This window comes from Equus przewalskii, chromosome 3 (assembly GCF_037783145.1).
Source record: "Equus przewalskii isolate Varuska chromosome 3, EquPr2, whole genome shotgun sequence".
NCBI lineage: Eukaryota > Metazoa > Chordata > Mammalia > Perissodactyla > Equidae > Equus > Equus przewalskii.
The window spans coordinates 64,064,614-64,087,542 of NC_091833.1; the positions used below are offsets into that span (position 1 = coordinate 64,064,614).

Genomic DNA, 22,929 nt, shown 5'->3' on the forward strand with positions numbered 1-22,929 from the left:
AGTGGCTGATCACTTATTCCTCCTTACATTCATATACAGAGCTGCTGCTTTTCAATCTAATTCAAAACTAATTATAAAATAACTTTTGCTAACTAAGGAAGATTTCCCACGTTATCTGTAGCACCTAGAACAGTGCTGGCACGTGTTGGTGGCCAAAAATAAGGAGAATGAAGAATCACAAAAAGTAAATATTATTTAAAGAGAAAAAAGACAACAAACTAGGCTAGAATTATTAGATTTTATTTTCTCTAGTACTCTTAAAAGTCAGCTTCACCAAGTAACAGGCCAGACTTCTGGAATAACAACTCTTTCCCGGGCCGTAACCCTTTTTCAGGAGACAGAATTTATCAAACACCATGGTTCAAGGATGTTTCCAACCCACAATTCTAAACCAGTTACAGAATCATATCTTCTTAGGTCTTAAACTGGAATCAAACAATCTAGACACATGTAACATAATCAAAATAGCCTATACCATTTCTTTCCTTCCCTTGCTGAATGCACTTCCCTCTTTTCCCCCAAAGGGTTTTTTTACTAAGAGATATTTGAGTATCATACTTTACAAGAAACCTGTCTACCAGTTCTAATTCTTGGCTCAGAATAAGGGATCCCTTATTCAAGAAATAATTTAATAAATATTCTGAGCTAATTGTTCTCAGCCACGGACAAATTAAATTTTTATTACTTTACACCTGACTTAGCTCTGCTTTCAATACTTCCTATTTGCAAAAGTCAAACCTTATCTTTAGAACTCCCTACAACTTCCATGATGACTTGGAGAGCAGGGAGGGACTGGGGAAGAGCGGTGGCTTTTTTGGTAGGAGATTCTGAAAAGGGCAGATATTTACCTTTAAAGTCATTAGTGGAAAACCGGCAAATGTTCCTCCTCCTTGTTCTGATAATGAAAACGCTTGTAAGCCAGGACCAGACATTTCTGGGCCTGAAACTAGAATATATTAAAATATTGCTTTGAGTACATTCAGAATTTATATTACTCTTTAATTTCTTTTCCCTGAGCTTGGGTTCACAGTTTGGTAGAGATGCTAATAAGAAGAGGTAGGTAGTGGGGTGAAGAGGAAACAATGCTGATGTCTAGCAGCACCTGGGAAAATACGTAACATCTGTCATTTTGATCTCAGTTAATGTTTATCTTTCCCCCTTGAATCTGCAAATATAAGAGAGGGAGGTGATCATTTTCCTTTTTATTATCTGCTAAGGACCCTCTCTTCTATTATCTCCACCCCAGTAATATTATCACTATTCATAAAAGTGAATAGCCCTTCCAAAGACATAGTATTAAACAAACCCTTCAAAGTGGGGTTGTTTAGATTTAGAAGAGAGAGGCTCAACTGAGTAACCTTTATTCACACAGTCATTAAGGAAAACGAGCAAAGTTTCCAGCACCCTCAACCACTGCCTTTTTCCCCCTGGACCTGGTTTATTTAAATCACTGCTGTCAAGTCGAGTTGAGTCTAAGGTCTGGGCTCTCAGGGATCCTGACATCTAACACCGGTAGAGACATTTAGGCCCAGGTCGTGGCCTCCAGTCTTATGATGGGCTGGTGGAATACTGTTTCATCAGATGCTCGTGACAGGGATTGCAAACTCGCTCCGGCTTGATACTTGAAGGAAGAGGCAGTTCGTTTGTTGAACAAGCATCACAGAAGATTCCTCTGCAGTTCTTACACACGTTCTACGAGGAGAAGAGGAGGTTAGGTGGGGAATAGAGGAGCAAGGCATAGGATGCATGGGATATGACAGGCCAACTACGGTAAGTGCTGAATGCCTGATGGAGTACTGATTGCGGAGTGCCAGGCAGGCTCTGACCAAACTCACTCTCTGTCTGCAAAGAAGCTGACAGTCTAGTTCTCAGATCTAAATGAAGAGAAGCAGTGCCAGAGAAGTCAAAAGAACAGATAATACACACATTACTCATCTTTAGAATACATACTTTCAATTCACTATATTCACTTTTAGGTGGGCTGATTCTAAAATTGGTTTGCAAGGACCTAAGCATTGAGGTAGCCAGCCTGAGATTAAAAAATCTGCTGAGCATGAACTGAAGTGTAATTCCTAATACACTGATGTGCTTCATGCTTTCCTGTGATGCGCTACAAGCACATCCTTTAGGATATCTGGAGCAGGAGCACGGCTTCCTGCGTCCTGTTTATAGAGAAATGAGTCTCTTTATTAAGCATTTTGAATCGTCAGTGGCCAAGCATCTGGGTCCTTATGGCAGTATCACTGGTAAGGCTGTGATGGGCTGGTGCATACATAGCTCCAAGGTCCCTATATAAAGGATGTGAAGGATAATTTCCCTGACGAATAATGCTACTTTCTCCCAAACAATTCATCTCTCTGGGGGTGCAGTGGAGGTAGGGGGCAACTTTTATTTGAAAGCCTGGGAGGAATTTTCCTCTGACATACTGCGGTTACTTTGTATGGCTTAGGAAAAAAAGCCAGAATTAAGATTAGCAGTTTCTTCTATTTTGGAACATGTTCGTATAATTGCAACTTCCAATTCTACAAAGACAGTTCATCTTTATCTGATTCTGCAAATTTAACACTAGGTCATATAATTTTGCTTGTTGAAATTCAACATGATCACAAATGGTGGCATGTGGCTGTAATCCAGAATTTGGGTACTTTCTTAACTCTTTGAAGCACTGTTTCTTACAACCATTTGTCCATAACATTTCTTGAGCATCTACTATGAACTGGGCACCATATGAGATGCTACTGTGAGCAAGGCACAGATCTGACTGTCCAAGACACCGATTCCCTCTGAATGCTTCCTTCACTCCGCCTCCTCTAGGGTAACAAACTGGGAAAGTGCTCAGGCAGAGACCTGTGAGGACCCGAGGGGCAAACAAGCAGTCCAGTGGAGAGAGCTCGTTTTCCTCTGAGAGGCTGTTTCCCCAAATAATTCAAAGAAATCCCCTCCCCAAAACTTATCTGTTCTAAGGAGGATGGAAGGAGTGCAGACTTTGGAGCCAAAGTCAGGCTGCATCTGGGCTTTGCCACTCATGACGTGAGTAACTTTGGGAAATGTACTTAACACCTTGAGCCCAAGGTCCTTCATCTATAAAATGATGGCACACAGGATAGAAGTTCCACAAGAACAGAGACTTGGTCTACATTTCGTTGATACTCTTTGTCCAGCACATGGAAAAGCACATTCCACACAGTAGGCACTAAGGAACTATTTATTGATAAATTTATGTTATTTCACTTTAAATTATGTAGTTATTTATATTTATTTTAATGGGGGTTTACCGATATGACTTCCTATGACTGAAAAAATATAGGTACACAATAAATGCTGGCTCCTTTTGCTTTTCTCCCCACTCTGCACTCAACACAGGAGAGGCCCTATTACTGAAAGGGCTAGCTAGGGGTGTAAGGGGCATCCCTGTGAAGAACCTGCTCATTTCTCACCACCGGTACCTTCGGCAGGCTGCCATCTTCCTGGCAGAGCTGACACATCTGTGGCTGTTCAGAAAGCAGCGGCTGATCCTAAACCACAGAGTCAGTCAGTTAGCTTCCTTCAGCCCCAGAAATATTAATACTATCAGAATATGCATTTTTTCAGTTACAAACTTAATATAACCACCACAGACTACCGGGACACTACAGAAACAAATTACATGTAGTCCCACCACCTTAATACAACTCCGATAATCCTATCATTAACCTGGAGCTCTTCTAATCTTTATAATCAAGTAACGTGATTTTTATTTACAAAAAGAAAATTAAGTATATAAGTGTTAAGTAAAAAGTTAAAAAAAAAGCCCCATTCCTCTTGTCTTACTCTACCATCAAGAACGGAAAGCAGTATGCTTCATTTTATATCCTAATAGATAAATGACAGCAGTGACTCAGACGTAGTAGCCTTTGTCATCTTTCTCATGGGGTTGCCATATACTATTACATTTGTAAAGTACTTTACAACCATTTATGTTTGCTTATTTCTAAGTGATCAAGAAGTATCTTTTCTCTCCATTTTATACAAGGGAAAACTAAGGGAAAGAGAGGTACAGGGAACTCTCTTAGGTCTCACAGGATGTCAAAGAGAATTTCAAATCAGAAGTGAGAATTGCTGTTTACTTAGTGAATTGCTCAAAGCTGTGCTGTTCCCTGTAGAGTTTCAGGCAAACGCACGTTTGTTTAGAACATGGGTAAATGGATGGGATGTTCTGTGTGCATTCATCTGCCTCCCATGCTGCCTTGTTTAGCTAGGCATAAACTACATAATTTATACAGGATGTTTTAGAACAGGAGATCAGTTACCTGTTCATCCACAGGGTGAGACTGCAGCCTGCAATGGAAAATTAAAAACAGTAACCAATAGCAACTTACTATATTTACACTTGTATCATTTCAAAAGCACAGAAAAAGCAATACATGGTTCTTTTATGTTGTTGGCACCAATGTAATTATTAACCTTGACCTCCAAGGAGAGGGAATTTTGGTGGTTAAATCTATTCCTCAAATTTGATCCTCGATTCACATTATGGTTCCTGTTTAAAAATAGATTTGGATGTATATTTTGTTTCCTTTTTACTACCATGAAAATAGCATTTATATTTCCCAACCTGTAAAACTCCAATGGCTAATACCATACATTTTAATAGCTTTTTTCTATCTGATATTATGGAAATCTACCCATTATCATATGTCATGTATCAGTGCCCTCTCCCAAATATTCTTAAAATGTGAACTTTAGGAAGTTAATCGGGGAAAGGGAAATGAATGCCACTGTCACACGAGTACCCACTCAGCTTGAAAGATTTTTTCATGAGACCCAGCTGAGCTCACCCTAATTTTCCCAAATTGGGATAGAACTTAAGAGGAGAAGCAAAGCCCACTTTCAGTCCTGGGGAAGATGCACCAGAGATCTACAGTGATTCCAATTCTCTTTGGTTGTGTGGCAGTGTGACTGTCAGTGTGACCAGGTTTTCAGCTGTTCCTTGGACCATAACCCCAGGAAGCCTGGGTATGTCTTAGGATTGCTGTTCCAACCAGAACAGGCCCTGGAAGCAGCTTTTACATAGAAAGAGACAAAGGACTTAAAGTAGGAATAGATGATTAAACGTTTGTAAGGAGAAGTAAATTTGTAAGGAGATAATGAATGTGGAAGATACTTTTTTTTTTCTTTTGAGGAACATTAGCCCTAAACTAACATCTGCCGCCAGTCTTCCTCTTTTTGCTGAGGAAGACTGGCGCTGAGCTAACATCCGTGCCCATCTTCCTCTACTTTATATGTGGGACACCTATCACAGCATGGCTTGCCAAGCGGTGCCATGTCCGCACCCAGGATCCGAACCAGCAAACCCCAGGCCGCTGAAGCGGAACGTGCAAACTTAACTGCTGTGCCACCTGGCTGGCCCCTGGAAGATACTTTTTAAGCTGCTGAGCACAATACAGATATAAAGTAGTATTGCCTTATAGGCATGTAAGACGTTCCTAATTGCAAATGACTTGATTTTAGTCTGGAAGAGGCTGACCGTGAAAGACATTTTTAGGCCCTGGTTTATCTTATAGCCTTTCTAGTTCCCTTCCATGGCCCATGAAGATCTGTAGTGTTGGGTGGGCTGCAGTTTAAGGTTAGTCCTGGATCAGACCACACTCTTTGGGAGTAAACTTAAAGGCTGGGAATCATTCTGGCCTTGGACACACGGAAGGGCCATTTAGTATCTGCACAGGCAGCCTATTGTTGGACTGTGTGACTGATCTTCTCCAGCAGCTACTTTTGCTCCAGATGACACACTACCTCATTCTTAAGGGATCAAAGCCTGGACAGGGACAGCTGCGGAAAACGTATACTGTATAGTTTTTTCAAAACCCTTCTATGGTATTTTTCCTTGTTACTAACCTTTTTTTTTGGGGGGGTTGTTATAATAGACTTTACTTTTTAGAGCAGTTTTAGGTTCACAGCAAAACTGAGCAGAAAGTAGAGATTTTCCCATATACTTTGTTTGGTCTCCCACCTTCCCCCAATATCACCATTCCATACCAGAATGGTACACGATGATGAGACAATCGATGAACCTACACTGACACATCATAATTACTCAGAGTCCATAGTTTACCTTAGGGGTCACTCTTGGTGTTGTATGTTCTGTGGGTTTGAACAAATGTGTAGTGACATGTATCCATCTTTATAGTATGATACAGAATATTTTCACTGCCCTAAAAAATCCTCTGTGCTCCGCCTGTTCATCCGTCCATATCCCCTAACCCTGGCAACCGCTGTCTCCATGGTTTTGCCTTTTCCAGAATATCATATAGTTGGACCTCCTTTGTTTTTTATTGCAGTGGCATGATGTAATATGTTGTTATATTTCTACCTACTAAAATAATTGCTAAAAGTCAACTTTCTTGAAATGATCTATGCTCTTCAAATTGAGCAAATCAGATGAAGAGTTAAGAAAAAGGAATAAAGTTAAGCTGTTTGAGACCCTTAAGAAAAAGGAAATTAGAGGATTTATTTGAAACATAGCTGCCTGTCACTAAGCACATAGGTGGAAATAAATCATACTCAAGTACATTTAAGAACCTAAGAAATGCTATGACTTGTGCTTCATTCTCTTGCGTGCCAATCCAGTAAGGATCAGAAATCACTTGAGTTTGGGGATTAACCAGGGAAGAGTCAAGAAGATAGCTTGATCATCCTTCTTTCTTCTGAAATGGACTAAATGGGTTTGGTTTAATATGTGTTACCTGGTTTATTATTTATTCACCCCCCTGCCCCCTTCAAAATGTCTGTCTGGAATATTAATATTACAAGTTAGTGGATGGTTGGCGTCATTGCCAATGTATATCAAGAGCTCCCTTTCCCACCGCCCCAAAACAACTTTATATCTTAGTTAATACTTTATTAACAAACACCTGTGGCTTTCTTCCAGGGGCTTTTTCAGTTTAACATTTTCCTCTTGAATTTTGTGCTTCCCATCCTGCCGAAAGAAAACAGCTCAATTTATTAAATATTCAGAATGCTGAACAATGATGATCTTGCAGACATTTTCTCCTGTATTGTCTTAGCTTGGGTATAAAGATAAGCAGTTTTTTTTATTAGGGAAGGAATTTAACTTTCAAGATGTTTTTCCTCATTCTTTGCTCTAAGTAGGTTAACAAATTGTTTTTGATAGAGTTTTCAACAATGGTTTTCAGAGGAGATATTTTCTTTAATTCTTGAGATTCAAATGAAATTCAGAATGTATCCTATTTACTTGTGAAGTGGGTATCAAGTTACTTTTTTTTTTTTTTTGAGAAGATCAGCCCTGAGCTAACATCTGCTGCCAATCCTCCTCTTTTTGCTGAAGACTGGCCCTGAGCTAACATCTGTGCCCCTCTTCCTCCACTTTATATGTGGGATGCTTGCCTCAGCATGGCTTGATGAGCGGTGCCATGTCCGCATCCAGAATCCGAACCGGCGGACCCCAGGCCGCCAAAGAGGAATGTGTGAACTTTACTGCTGTGCCACTGGGCAGCCCCTCAGTTACTGCTTAGGAGAAAATATATATATGTATTTATTATTTCCCAGCTGAGTTCTGGAAAACTGGTAAAACCAAGCATGGCCATATCCAGCAGGCTGTAATCTTCTGGAGGCTCAGTCAAGTAGATGCCTCAATGCCATGGCAACTTCTACAGCCTAAACCACTCGAGGAGTTTTCTACTCTGAAGGACCAACGTAGAGTTCCCAACTGCATTTCTACCAATGCTCTCAAGCCCTGCCTGGGCAGATTTAGGGACAAATTCTTTCTGTGGCACACACACTGCTGCCTGACTTGAACTGCTGCCCACCTTGAACTGCTGCCCTTCAGCCTCCAAAAGTAGAATGCAAGTTCTCAGACCACTCAAGTATCAAGGAAGGGAGGTCAATGCAATATTTACCTTCCTGGAAACCCTACTGCAGGGAGATTCAAGACTGAGAAACCTAAGGCATCACTGGAAAAACAGGAGAAGACAGGCCAAGATTTTAAATCTAGGTAACGCAAATCACTGTACTAAAGCCTTTATAAGATTTTATGTCCACTAAACTAAAATAATAAAGACAGCATGCTACACAGAGTGGTACTTTGCACACTTTAAATTAGCAGTAATGAGTACTATATAATAAATTTACATTTACCATTCTTTTCTACTCTCCAGCAAATTAGCAGTTCACTCTCTAGAAATTTTTTCTTTTTCAGGAAGATTAGCCCTGAGCTAACATCCACCCCAAATCCTCCTCTCTTTGCTGAGGAAGACAGACCTTGAGCTAACATCTGTGCCCAGATTCCTCTACTTTATATGGGACGCCTGCCACAGCATGGCTTGACAAGCAGTGCATAGGTCCACACCTGGAATCTGAACCGGCAAACCCCGGGCTACTGAAGCAGAACGTGTGAACTTGACCACTGCGCCACGCGCTGGCCCCTAGAAATTTTCTTTTCTTTCTTTCTTTTATTAATTAATTATTTTTTTGGTAAAATCTTTATTTGATTTTTCTAGATAAAGTCCTGCTTGTGCCCTTTATGTTTTGGGTGTTAAAATTCACATAACATACCATTCATCATATAAACCATTTTCAAGTGTACTATTCAGTGTCATTTAGAATATTTACAATTTTGCGCTAGAAATTTTAAAAAGCTTATAAATTTGTCCTGCTTTGTTACATATAATATGTACAAAGAAAGTAACTTTTTTCTTGTGTTTGTCTTTGGCAGTAAAAGTATTTCAGGCTTTTCTGATTTCATTATTTGAAGAGGCTGGCTCCTGTTTCCTGGATCCCAGAGCGGATCTTATCCAATTTTAGCTCCCTCACCACTACAGGTGCTGGAGGCCTCTTTCCTAAGACTGGTCTGTAGAAACTTCTACTCCTGCTCTTTACACCATTCTACGTTATATTCTCTTCCCCAAGCCTAATCCCCCCTTTTCCTAATTTTCCCAAGAGAAGTACCTTGAGTATGCTAAAACTGAAATCCTCAGGATTTTGAAAAGGCATACTGAAGCAAATCTACATTTAAGACAATTCTGTTAAAGGGGAACTCAGGGTTGAAGAGAGATTACAATATTGCCATATTATTAAAAATATTAGCCAGCAGAAGTCCAAGAAACACACATTTTTGTTAAAAATACCAGAACAATCTTACGAATTGAAAGGGATAAGAGGGTCATTGGAAATTGTGATTATTAATTCCCTTTTCCAAAGGAAATCAAGTCAGAGAGAGTGTCCTCAAGGTAGACTCAGAAAGGAGCTTTCCTGTGTTCACTCCATCTCCAGCCTGCTGTCTCCATACAAGGCCAGAGCAATTAGGCATGTGTCCCACGGGAGAAAACTGTCTGGCCCATCAAAGTAGCCTCTAAAAATTAAGTAAATGAACAAGGGGATAACAGATATTACCGTTTTGGGTTCTGACTTCTGGGAACCCCTTCCTGGGATGCTCCTGTTGCTTTGTAACCTTCTTTCTCTTTCCTGTTTCAGTTCTAACTCAAGCTGGTTCCTGGAACAGGTGGGAGAGGAAAAGGATGAAAATTTGGATTTCTGTACTCATATTCTCTAAAGTATACCAAATCTTTTTCTTAAAGTTCAGTAATTAAATTTTAATATTTGATTAATAAAAAGTTACCCGATATATATAGACAACCAGGTTTTAAAGTTCCAAAAAACAATAAAACCAATAATAGTAAAATGTATACAACATGTTTAATCTTTCTTAGATGATTAAGAATGTACTTTGGATCTCCACTGGGAGACATCACCACTGACCCACCTGAGGGTCACCACTCTGAATATCAATATTTATTGTTAACTGATAATAAAGAGTTGTGGTCAACTGAATGACAATTAGTAGGATTTACTTTGAGACAGTATTTATAAATTTTCAGCAAGAGTATGAAAGCACTGACACTGTAGTCTCATTTCATATTAATTAGCTGATCTCTCTTTATAGTTATGTGTTCAATCCCCAGTTACACTCTCAACCACTAGTGTCCTTAATAGTTATGTGCTTTTATATCCAGTAACAAAGTTCTATTTGTCTGAAGTCAGTGCTTCGGCACAGAATCGAGTCTCATTTGAGAGAGAATATGGAAGAGTGGTTAAGGACTTAAGAGTCAGAGAGAGACAGGCTTATAAATTAGAGTGTTGCTACTTATTAGCTTAACTGTGAATTTGGGCAAATTTAACCCCTCTAAGCTTTAATTTCATCTGAAAGTGGGGGTAATAAGATCACCTACTAATAATGTTGATGAGAAGATGTTAGGAGAGAATGTGTGTGAAGTACTTAGTAGAGTATGTGGCACACAGTAAGAATCCAGGAAATACTGTTATTATTAGTGTTATGTTGGCTATTAATTCCCTTACTCCTTTCTATTTATCTGGGACCTTGGGTTCTAATTTCCTAATTCTTTGATCACAAAGGATGTTGACAAGATTTTGGGAATGCTGATGTATGTGAAGCTTTCTGAATTCTAATTCCAGGGAAAGGACATTGCAAAGCCAGAACAGAGACAGCTGGATCACAAGACCCCCTTCTCTTGCTGTCTAGCCTTAGAATTACCCATGACCACCCTGCCAGCTTAAGCTGCCCTCTTTTCACCGCTGCCTGGTGAGCTCCTCCACTTCCAGCTGCAGACTGTTGATCTTGTCTCCAAAGTCCTGCTTGAAGAGCCGGTTGTCCAACTCAGCAGACTGGCGGCCCCGCTCAGCCTGGCGCAATCTGGATGTGAGCCATATGAACTTGTGATAAAAAACAAAAGCCATGGTGGGGAGGAAGACCAAGTTCACAACACAAAATAAAACAACCCAAGGAAGAAGGCATGGAGAGACAGAGAGAGGGAAAAACTTTGCAGGACACAGGGGAAGAAATTATGGGGAAAAAAGATGGAGAAGAAACAAATTCTAAAGAAAAGCAAGATGAAGGTGAACCAGGCAGAGGAAAAGTTGATTTTCCATTTTTTTTATTCTAGTACTACAGTTTACAGCCATTAGATGATCAACAATAAAACATCACTTTTTAGAAAATCCATATCTAAAGCCAACCTCAAGTACACAGTAACTCAAGTTCAATCCACTTTTTTGTTTGTTTTTATTTCCTAATAGGTTGGGTACTTTGTATTTCTGTTTTACACACACAACTGCAACTTGCAAATGGGCAACTACCTTCTCATATGTAGAATTAGAACATTTTCCTGGTCCTTTCCCTAAACCACAAGTTATATTAAATCATTGGACATTATACATCAAACCTTACCAGGCATCGGGTTATTATATAAGGAAAAGCCTTTGCTAGAGTTTGGCCAACTCTTCCTTTTCCATTCCTACTAAATGCACAAACAATTCAGCCCTGGGCCTGCGTAAGATTCTTGACCATATTCTCTGGAATATTCTGATGAATATTTTCTTCTATATATCCCATAACTTTGCACCTATAAAGAAGCATGTTCTAAAAGATGAAACATCTGGGGCTCTAGATAATAGAATTTGGAAGCATGCTATGTGTAGTCTTTAAAATGTTTTATTTTGGTGTTTGAGCACTCCTTACAAATGCTCATAGAAAAGGCAACTCATCACCACAAAAGGTGGAGGAAGGTAAGAATAGGTGCAAAATTATAAGAAGTAGAATCAGTTCAAGAGCACAGGGTCTTCCATGAGGTTGGGCAGATGCTCTCTGACTTGACTTTGGTTCAAGTCTGCCAGGACCTATAAAAGCACACATGAAATCTACCTTACTCTCTTAATTCTGGTTTTTCCAAGACAAAGCTAAAGAATTTCAAGAGTGGAAAGAAAAGGGGTTATCCTTGTCCCCACTCAAGCAGCTGAAATGCTGCAAATCATACCAGAAGGAGAAAAAATAGAAAAAAAAAATTTTGCCAAGACTTTTTGAAGGAATGAAGGCTTACGTTGAGCCTGTCCCCCTAAATCAAAAGTCATTTTTTAAAAAATCAAAGTATTTATAGGATTATTTACAATGTAGAGCCTAGAAAGGGTTAGATCTGTGGTCACTTAGAAAAAGAAGCCCTGCTAATTATTGTTTGTGGATATCTACTGGGAATGTTTAATTTTGGACTAAATAATATTAAAGAATGTAAGTTTATCATTTATGTATTTCCTACTCTGAAATGGTTTTCTAATAATTAGATTATAATTAGAAACTTTAGCAAACCTCTATCTGAACAAAAAGTAACAGAAACTTTTAAGTAAATGTTTCCAGCAAGGAATGACAGGCAGGAAATCATCACTCATGTCTACACTTGTTGTCCTTACTCCAAAAGGAAAAGCAGGATAGATTTGAAAAATGTGTAGTGTATTTCTTTTATAGGAGAGTAGTGTTTTATTAAAATTGTTCTCTCTGAGCTACCTAAATAGGAAGTGGAATTGCAGGAAAATGGCAGAGGTAGAAGATGACAAATATTAGGAGGGTTTTCCCAAGCTTCCACATTATTATGTTATCATAAGTTACCTAATCACTAACTTTATCTCTACGTACTTTAAAGAACTGCAAGGATGCTGTTGTCTTTTTTGCTCCAAAGTCACTAAGGCAGAAAAGTTGCAAGCAATCTTAGTACTGAGAATAGAACTGTAGTGAAATACTAAGTACTTATCCTTGGCTTGGGGATTAAATCTATACAACAAAAGTGAAAAGGGGTCATGGCCTAAGAGACACAGAACTACTTTAGAAGAGTCCAAGTCCATACGGTAGTCACCTCTAGTTCATTACATCGCAATGGCAGAACAGGCTCGCGGATACAGACAATGCACCTAGAATCTGGTATTGTCAGGGACTGGCTTGTAAAGGCATCAATAATTTATGTACAGAGCTTCAACTCCCTAGGCTTTTTTTTTTTTTAATGGTGTGTTTAATGGTCAACTCAGAAGTAATTTCTCAAACTTTATTTGGCATTTAATTAAGAACTTATACTAAATTTTCTAACTCTGGGGAGAAAATAAGGAAGAAGGAAAGAACCCACAACCTATACATCAAACTGCCTTTTTAAAAGTCCAAAAAATTCAAAGTCAGTTTCTGGTGACATTTTATATAGAATCAGAGCTTAAATGTGATAACGTTCAGATTTCTTCCTTTTACAATTAAGTTGTGATATCAGACTTGCGAGGTGACCAACTATAAAATGCCTAATGATGTTTTGGGATCAGTTTATTTGCTGCACTATTTAAGGTCTTTGCCTGTTTCACCAAATCCTTTTCACTATGTTAATAAAATAAAAATAAAAATGGAGTGAAAGGGGAATGAGAAAATGGATAAATAGAAAAAGACAAAACAGCAAGAGAATAAGTCAGCTTCATACTTAAAGAGATGTTATTATTTTAGTTGTCTGCTTTAAATGCCAAGTCAAAAAATCACTGAAAAATAATTTGACACATTTCAGAAACACAGTATATGAACACTAAAATTGATTTGGTAAATCATAAATATACAACTGCTTACGAGTAAGTATTTAGATAACTTCCTAGATAGACCGATACCTTTTTATTTATAATCAGCAAAATCAGAGGTTTCAAGATTATCTATTATTTGCAATTAACTTTTGAGTTAACATTAATATGCAGTGCTGCTCAGGACCCTCCCTGGTTAAGAAACATCTGAATCAAAGAAGTCATCCGTTCATCCATTCATTCATGCATCTACTAAATGAAAGCCTTGTACGGTCAAGGGTCAAGGCACTATGACAGATCATGAGGGAACGTAAAAGATTAGTTAACTAACCTCAAGGAGCTTGCACTCTCACCAGAAGGTAAAATACACGTATAAAGGGCCATAAGGTAAGGCAGAAAGTGAGAAGTGCTAAAAGTAGCATGGACAGGTATGGATATAAGACTACGGGAATTCCAAGGACAGACTGGCAGATTATTCTTAGTCAGGAAGAAGTATGACAGGAAGCTTTGGGTAGGTGGCATTTGAGCCTGAACATAAAAAATATATCTGAAGAACAAGGGAGTAGGAAGAGGAAGGGCATTTCTAACTGGTGGAACTATTAGGAAAAAAATGGATGGGAAAATGGGAAGCATGTCCAGGGACCAGTAAGTAGAGTAGTTTTGCTCGAGTGCAAGAAGGGTGATCAATGGGCATTAAATGTGGCAACACTGAGGGACTGTGGGTGCTGCAGCTCATGCAATCTTGATGTCTCAGCCATTTCTCCTGGCTGCTGAGTCAACAGGGAGAAAATGGTGGTTTCAGACAGAGAAACGAAAGAATAGCATAGGAAGAGGATGTGCTTTGGGCAGAATGAATTGTAGGTAGTGGTGGAAAATAGCTGGTCAGAGGATGAAAACACAAGACTGGTCTCCAGATGGAGGACAGAGCTGGAGACACACAGATCTAAGAGTGTGGGCGAGAGGTGACAGTGGAAGCTACAGAACCGTTCAGGAGAAAGTAGAGAGAAAAGGGAGATGAGAGAGAGGAGAGAAAAGGGTTAAAGTTATTAGAAGGGCCCTCAGTACCCCTATATCACCTAGTACCAAAGTATCAAAATCTTTACTGATGAACAATAAAATAACACAATCGCAAACACATTTAAAAGTTCCTCCATCCTTGTAAGTATCCCTCCTCTAACACATGACACCAAAATGGGGTTAAGTAAGAAGGTTAGAGTTCTGCTGTTCAAAACGGTCATGAAAGGTTGGCATTTCTTAAACATGTTTCCAGTGACATCTTAGAAAACAAAAAATTTCATTGGCTTTCTTTCTAACAGCATGTCTTGTGTTAAGTCGGGAGAATTTCATATACTTTCTGTTTGCCAAATGCATAGCACATGCTCTCCACTTCCAGCACCGAAAGCCCAGTGTTTCACTAAGGAAGCAGCACGTTTACCTTTGTTCAAGTTGTTTGATGGTAGCAGCCATCTGATTAGTCTTCTCTTCCAAGCGACTGTTTAGTTCGCTTTTCTGTTTTACTCCTAAGTCTGAACTCTGTTATGGAAAAGAATTTGAGTGATGTATATATAATATAAAATCCTAAAATAAATCATATATTCATTTTGAACCAAACAGTAGGTGGGAAATACAGAAATAGAAATGCTCATATATTTATCAGTTAATTCCCATATGGAGAAAAAACAAAAAGCAATGTTTAAAATTAGTATTGTTAAGTGCAGCTTTGTCACAAAAATGAACATCAGCAGGTTCATCAATTTATCATATTCTAGTATAAAAGCTAATGGGACACATATCTCAGTTGGCAGCTTAGGGTGGAGAGTAGAAATTATCTTATAGGATAAAAAAAGACCCCCTTTCCCCTCTACAATCTGAAAAGTGGCCAAGGCTTTCCAGAACAGCAATACAGGATCTTATGATGGTCTGATTCCTAAAGCGGTTTATTGGCAGCCAGAACAAGAGGGGCAGAGGGAAGCCCTGGGATTCTGGGGAACCAGTGAGCCTATTCCTCGCATTTGCCCTACCTGCAGCTTAAAGGCAAGTTCATGCTTGAGAGCCCTGAGATCGTCCAGCTGCTGCCGCAGAGACACCAGGGCATCCTGCTTCTCACAGACATCCTTCTCCAGCATCTTCATAGCCAGTTCCATCTCCTGTCTCATGCTGATCTGGATCTCCAGTTCTTTTTCAACATCCTGCCCCCAAAGGTAAATAAACTGCTTACTCTCTCTTTCCTTGACTAAGTACAAACCACAAAATTCCACAAGAAACAACAACAACAAACACATAGACACAGAGATTAGATTGGTGGTTACTAGAGGGGAAAGGGGGAGGGAGGAGGGTGAATGGGGTGATAGGGCACATGTATATGGTGACGGATGGTAATTAGTCTTTGGGTGGAGAACAGAATGTAATCTACAGAGAATTCGAAATATAATGATGTACACCTGAAATTTATATAATGTTATAAGCCAATGTTGCCTCAATTAAAAAAAAGAAAGAAAATGTTTTCTCCCCCTACAAAAAAGATTAAAAAAAAAAGTCCACATGAGAAGGTAGATCAAAACTCTCAGGTGTGGATAGTCGGGCAAAACAGCTATAAACTATTATCTAATGCAGAGACATTAACAACAAGAAGAATAATTAGGATAATTAGGGTAAAATTTACTCAGTAATTTACAAATCTGAAAAACTTGGTAGGCCAAAGACAGTGCTATTTAGTATGTCTAAAATATGCACATTCCTGAGGCACTTTGTTAGATATTAGGACAGACAATTAATGTCATGTCCTACTATAGAAATATATACACAGCATTACAGCAGCCTGCACAAAATGAAGCGGTTTCAATTCTCTTCAATTTGGATGCTGCTGACATAGTCAAGAGCCCAGGGAACCCAAAGATACTTAGGGTCCCCAGGGAAACATCTCAACTACCGGGAATGGTCACTATGGCTAACTGAATTTTTATATTCACTTAACATGAAACCTCTTTTTGTTTCAACCATTATTACTGCAACACTATTTGGATGATCAAAGATACAAAGACCATGGTTCTTCTGCATCCATGCTGTGCCCAAGGCACACCTAGGACCTTGCCTATTTGCTTGGTTTAATTCCTTTTTTTAACAAACATCTACCTTATTGTGATACAAGGATGTGGAAAATTTTGTGTAAGATTTTCATCACATGCCACTTAACTGAGGCACTCCTCTGACAAGGTTAGCATAGAGAAAATGAATCAGACTGCTTCTTAAAATGCTGACATATATTATTTCTAGGACCTTCCCTATGTATTTTGAGATCCAATTTACAAACATATAAAAGGAAAATGGTAATTACTTCAAGGATGTTAAAATAACATTATTTTTTTCTCAGAAAACCTGAACTTTTGTTCTACAAGTGTTAGTTAGGGATAATTTTTAGTATAAATCAGGTCACTCCTTATTTTCAGGCTTCTCCCTAGTCTTAGAAACACGATTGGGGGAGATCCTTTTTTTTTTTTTTTTTTTTTTTTTGCTGAGAAAGATTCACCTGAACTAACATCTATTGCCACTCTTCTTCTTCTTACTTTCTTTTTTCCTCCCCAAAGCCCCAGTGCATAGTTGTGTATTCTAGTTGTATGTCCTTCTAGTTCTTCTATGTGAGCCGCCACCACAGCATGGCAACTGACAGATGAGTGATGTGGTTCCACGACCAGGAATCGAACCTGGGTTGCCAAAGTGGTGAGAACGCCAAACTTTAACCACTAGGCCGTCAGGGCTGGCTCAAGCGGTGCGGGCTGGGTGCGGTGGGGGATCCTTCTGTTTGTCCTACTATCTAAATTGCAGGAAGAGTTAATATACTAACACCAGGGGTGTATTAATATACTAATACTTGGATCAAATCTATTATAGGAGTATTATTCCTTATTATATGTTCATATATATATTTAATTTCTAAAAATATCTGAAGACTAATATGACACATTTTTCTATTTACATATAAGAACAAGAATAAATTCCAAAATAACAGCTAAAAGTAAAAGAGTACAATAATACATTAATGATTCTTAGCAAGGAGAAGAGGAGCTGCCCTAAGGAGACAAATCAGAATCTTTGCAGGGGTGAGGACGGAGGTAGGAGGGGAGGGGGACCACATAGTTTTAAAAAGTAGGTTCCATATACCTAACGTTTCTGCAATACAAACTATAATAGTAAAAAAATTAGGATTGGCAAAATCCTATTGGCTGCTGAGAAGACTCAGAAAATAGATTGAGAAAGCATTATAGGGAATATGGGTTAAAAAAAGTGAGAAACAGTTTTACAGGTTCCATAAAAATTTGTTAGAACACTACTGATATTCCTGATCTTGGTCTGTAACATAAAACCCCCAAGAAGGCCGTTATGTTTTAACATATTCCTGAACTTTTAGAATGTAAGTGAAGTTTACCAGTCGTAATTGTGTCTCCTCCTTTAAATGCTTTCTTGCTTCACTTAGTGCTTGCCCTTCTGAAGTTCTGTCTTGCTTAGGACCCTTGAAGATAAATAAAATAGTGCACATTTAAGAATTTAAGGAATCTACAGTTAGCTGACACTAGCATTGCTACTTAGAAAGAAAAAATGGTCATACCTAAGCGGGTATAACAATGAATGAAGACAATGAAGAAATGGAAGAGGTTTAATAAATAAAAAATTCTTAAGCTGAATTGGGGATTTTTTGCAATTTTGTTTAAAGTTCTAAGAGCGTTTACCAAACCAAGTGGTAGAAGTCTTAAAAATCAGCCTCTAAAAACAAAATAGCATCCACTGTAAACTATGAATTGAGTCAAAGGTTCAAATGGTTAATATATTCCTTCTCCAGAGATCTCACAGCTGGTGTCTCCAGCCATCCAGAGAGAGCACAGCTAAAAATAAGCACATCATCAGAAAACTCTTCTGAGCAGTCACCGTTTTCACAAAGTCCATGCATTAAAGTCAAGTATGTTACTCATAGAAAACTACTTTAGTCCCCATTCAGAGCCTAGTTACTTACTCTTTAGGAACAATTTTAATAACTGTGCAAATCTGGATTCCTAGGTCACAGTAGGTTAAAGCCATCAGAATAAAAGGCAGGAGACCTTTCTAGAGATGGCAACACTAACAGCAGTCAGAAGTAAGAGATGCCAGTGAAATCATAAAAGGCAGAAAAAAAACCACCCACAGCAATCTGGGAATATTTAAGTATAGGTGCTAGAAACTATCAATTTCAACAGCCCCTAAAGTGGCACCATTATAATTTAGTACAGAATTGCCAATGTTGATAATTATGATCTTCAGTCATCATAAAAGGCTAAATGTGTTAAATTATATCCTCTACTTAAGAATGCTTAGAATTGTGAGATACATTAAAGGTTTGCAAAATATCTGTTCACACATATATAAAAGTTTGGTACTTTCAGGGCTAAATTATCTAGAAAATTCATTTATATGGTAACTCTTTCCCAGTGCTATCAGATAAACACTTCTTATACAACAATAACGTGGTCTAAAAATAATGGTATATTTAATATAACAAATATAAAACTTACAGTACAAATCATTAGTATACAAAAACAAGAAACTGAATTAGACTGTTTCTTGAAATCTCTAAACCAAGGATGCCAAGGAACATCTGTAGAAGCAGCATCACCCCCCATAACCTTCATCATTCACTCAGTTTTGCATGGAGTGTTAGTAAAAACAGAGTGCTTGATAAACGCAAATGCTTGCCGTTTCCAGAGCCTCCCCCCACCCCAACACACTGACACGCTGTCTAGGAATATTTAGTAAGTGCAGTAAGATTAACCTTCCGATTGGATTCCAATATGTAGGAGCTTTCCTCTTTAACTCGTTCCATTTCTTCTTGCAAAGTAATAATCCTGTTGTTTGCAACTGCAAGCTGTTGATAAAATTTAAAAAGATAATCTTATATCTTTCTTCCATTAACACAGGATAAGATAATTCATGATCTGCTAGGACATGATTTTCAGGCTTAGATATTCTCAGAAAGAAGGCAAGCTAACTAGAACTCCATAAAAATGGTCTTATAGGGAACTTACAAGAAATACTTTTAAAGCAGGTTAGACAAAAATAAAAAATATCTCCTATTGCTGCTTTTTGTGTAAACTTTTTTCACTTCTAAAACGTTAACTTAAGATCATTTACTTCAAGGGTGTCCTCATGGATAACTTGTAGTTATATTTAGTTGCAATACCTATTTCCAAAATGTTCAAGAGGTCACCTCATGCCTTGGGACCCATCTCACGAACTCTCTATAAGACCCTTCACAGATGATTTTTAAGAGTCAAGAAGTGACTCCAAAGTTCTCTCTCTAAAAAGGACGCCACTAAGCATTGAAGAGATTTTTCATTTGAGGGCCTAAAAAGAGAAGGGAATGTTATTAGCAGTATACTGCTAAGGGGAAACATTTATATCTCCATTCCATGGAAAGTGGAAACACTTTTCCTTTTCGGCACCTACTGAACTCAACTCCCCACAGAGAATGTGACGGTGCCTGAACGATGCTGGGAAAGGAAAGGAGCGGGCTCCTCTGGCCGGGCTGGTCTCCTTCTACCGTCTCCTCACTAGCAGCGGGTGTGGGTCCTGGTTGGCTCCTGTTCTCATGTGTGAGCAGAGGAGTGAGGGCTCGGCATGCTTTCTAGAGGCAGGTCTGCTCCCGGGGCCTAATAATGTGTAAAGAAGTCACTCCGGGTAAGTGGGGGTGCTCTCAAGATCCAAGTGCACCCTCAGATAGCTTCTTCCAAGATCCCAGCGTCAGAGAAAGTCCTAGGAAATGACGGCTGAGATCAACGTGGGCTTTCTAATTCAGCTTCACCAATGACAATGAGGATATTTATAGATCTTCATCTGCTTAATTCTTCTCATTTTGTCATATGGGTTCAGAACTCAGGAGGGGAAAAGAGGTCTATTATTTTTCTTATTGGCCCTCTCAAATGCAAAATATATGGAAAAGAGAAAAGACAGACCTGATTAGCTTTATCTGTTTTTTATAAAGCCTGTACCCAGAGCTTACTCTAAAAGTTCAAAGTCTCTCGAAAATAAATGTTATTGGTGAAATAAATAAGTAAATGAATGAATAAGTTAATATTGTTAGTAAAATGAACCTCGGTCGGGAGGACAAGTCTTGTGACTGAGGGAATAAAATCAACGACTGCGTCTACTGAGTGCTTATGATCCGTCAGGCATAGGTCTAGGCCCGTATGTATTACATCATTTAATTCACACAAAAACTTATTATTATTCTTATCATCCCCATTTTACAGATAAGTAAATCAAGGAATAGAGGCTTAAGTTATTGGCCCAGGAGTAGAAAGCTGGCAAGCGCCGGAGCAGGGACACAAACCCAGTTTACTCAGAGACCATGCTTAACTGCTCTGCCACATCGTCTCAATACAGTAGCAGCAGAACCCCAGGAGAAAACCTCTATGTAGAATATTTCAAAAGCCTTGAAATTCTAAAGATCATATCCGTAAATTAAAGTTTGAATACAATTTAAGAATCTGCATCCAAAAATGAAGCCCACAGAGCCGGGTAATAAGGAAGATCTTTTAAAGTTAAAACAATGAAAATGTTCATTCTGAAGAAAAACTGATTAAACAGCATCTTCCTGACTAGTGCTTTAACTTGGTTTCATTTAAACCAAATTTATCCCACTGTATGTAGCAGGATAGCCAGCCCTGGTGGACTAGGGGTTAAGATTCAGCACTCTCACCACCACCGCCCAGGGTTCATATCCTGATCAGGGAACCACACCACCAGTCTGTCAATGATCACACTGTGGCGACTGTGTGTTGCTATGATGCTGAAAGCTACACCACCGGGATTTCAAATACTAGCAGGTCACCCATGGTGGACAGAGTTTCAGTGGAGCTTCCAGATGAAGACAGACTAGGAAGAAGGACTGGCACCCATTTCCGAAACAATGGCCATGAAAACCCTACGAAAAGCAGCAGAGCACTGTCTGATAGAGCGCCAGAACATGAGAAGTCGGTGCAAAAAAGACCAGGCTGGGTTCCACTCTGATGTACACAGGGTCCCTAGGAGTCGGAAATGGCACTAACAACAAATGTGACAGGAGGGTTATAATTAGAAATAGAGAGGATAAACAAAGTCTTTGCCACCTAGAAAATTTATTTAAGAATTTTCATAGAAACATCTAATGCTATTGAAAAAAAAAACTTGCAGCTTAGCCTTTGGCAAGTTAGAAAAAAAATATCTCTACTAATCAGAAGAAAAACCTAAGGTTAATTTTTATTCTTATTTTAAGGAATTTTCTAGGAGTTTTCCCATATATATTCTCATCTGATCTTCAGAGTAACTCTGAAGCTGAAAGGGGAAGTATAAACACCCTCATCTGCCAGCCAGGGAACTGGCCTCTTGGAGGTCAAGTGACTTACTTGCTCAGGAGCACATGACATGTAAGCAGGGATTACTGGTCTTCTGATCAGCGCTCCTTATGTTCTCTACCTCACCCCCTCCAAAAGGAGAAAGCAAGACCCGTGACGGCGGGGAGCTTGCCAATCTGGCATTCATAAATCAATGCCTCGCACGTATAAATCTTTGTCTAGCTCTAGCACATAAGGAGTACCCAAAATGTCTGCTGAATGAATAAATGATGAATATCCTGCTATATGCTAAACATTAATTCTAGGCTAACTCAGACAAAACATTCACACAAAAGAAAGCAAGATATTTAACAGCCCAGCTTCTATGCCTACACAATCCAACTGGATAACTGAGATCCCTGAAATAAGCCAGCTGGCCATTCTCAGTCAGAACAAGGAATTACATCCCATAGTAGATATTATTGGAAAAGTCAAGTCTGTTATTTCCAAAGCTCCACAGAAATTATTGGTCCCACTAATGCACATTATTAAATTCTTCGTCAATCAAATAATTTCTAAAACATTTACCTCCTCTGTCAGCTTCGTGTTGGATTTTTCTAACGCATCCACTTTTGCCTGAAGGTTGTTTACAGTAGCACTATCAAGAGAAGAAAGACATAAACGGTTTCTTTTGGAAAACGAACAATATCCTGTGCTCTCCATTTAAACACTCATCACATGTATCACTCCTGGTCTAATGTCCACAATTCAAGATAGACTTGCAGGCTCTAAGAAGCTTACAAGGGGCTGCGTGTCTTCCTGGTTACATCCTTGGCACTGAAGTTCGTATTTCATAAGCATTTGTTGAATGAAATAAAAGGGCTGATGCGCTACACAGTCAACTTGAAGGTTTACTTTTATATAATAAGCTCCATGAGTTAAGTGCTTGCCGTACAGCAAGCACTCTTCTAAATTATTTTACTTGTATTATTTCATTTACTGCTTTCAATAACTCTATGCATCAGGTATCCCCAATGACAGATAAAGAAACTGAGGCATGAAGAGAGTGAATAATAGTCATGTTTATATTTTATCATCAACTGTAACCATACCTTTGCTTGACTAACATCTCCATGGTAGTCATTATTAGTTCTTGGTCTCCAAAGAAAATGTACTTAAATTGTTCTTGAATTTTCTAGCTGGAACCAAGACT

The 22,929-nt window shown here is 38.8% G+C and overlaps 1 protein-coding gene and 1 long non-coding RNA gene across 34 annotated transcripts in view; one reads left to right on the plus strand and one right to left on the minus strand.

Annotated features, from left to right (window-relative positions):
- Nucleotides 1–224: 224 nt before the first annotated feature.
- Nucleotides 225–22,929, minus strand: part of RUFY3 (RUN and FYVE domain containing 3) — a 79,932-nt gene continuing 57,227 nt past the window's right edge. For 8 of the 33 annotated variants that reach the window (XM_070614721.1, XM_070614709.1, XM_070614707.1 and 5 more), the window contains 11 exons: nucleotides 22,305–22,374; nucleotides 19,178–19,270; nucleotides 17,804–17,887; nucleotides 15,402–15,569; nucleotides 14,816–14,913; nucleotides 10,586–10,705; nucleotides 9,388–9,487; nucleotides 6,891–6,955; nucleotides 4,290–4,317; nucleotides 3,447–3,515; nucleotides 225–1,692 (listed from right to left, as the gene is read on the minus strand). In XM_070614721.1, coding sequence (XP_070470822.1) covers nucleotides 1,549–1,692; nucleotides 3,447–3,515; nucleotides 4,290–4,317; nucleotides 6,891–6,955; nucleotides 9,388–9,487; nucleotides 10,586–10,705; nucleotides 14,816–14,913; nucleotides 15,402–15,569; nucleotides 17,804–17,887; nucleotides 19,178–19,270; nucleotides 22,305–22,374 — 1,039 coding nt within the window. In that variant the 3' untranslated portion in view covers nucleotides 225–1,548. Of the gene's footprint in view, nucleotides 1,693–3,422; nucleotides 3,516–4,289; nucleotides 4,318–6,890; nucleotides 6,956–9,387; nucleotides 9,488–10,431; nucleotides 10,726–10,929; nucleotides 13,193–14,815; nucleotides 14,914–15,401; nucleotides 15,570–17,803; nucleotides 17,888–19,177; nucleotides 19,271–22,304; nucleotides 22,375–22,929 lie in introns of those variants that run through there. The other 25 variants (XM_070614719.1, XM_070614708.1, XM_070614705.1 and 22 more) reach the window with 6 other exon arrangements.
- LOC139082564 (uncharacterized) lies at nucleotides 1,580–12,089 on the plus strand. The gene is made up of 2 exons (XR_011538699.1): nucleotides 1,580–1,770; nucleotides 10,468–12,089. It is a non-coding gene; the product is annotated as an uncharacterized lncRNA (long non-coding RNA).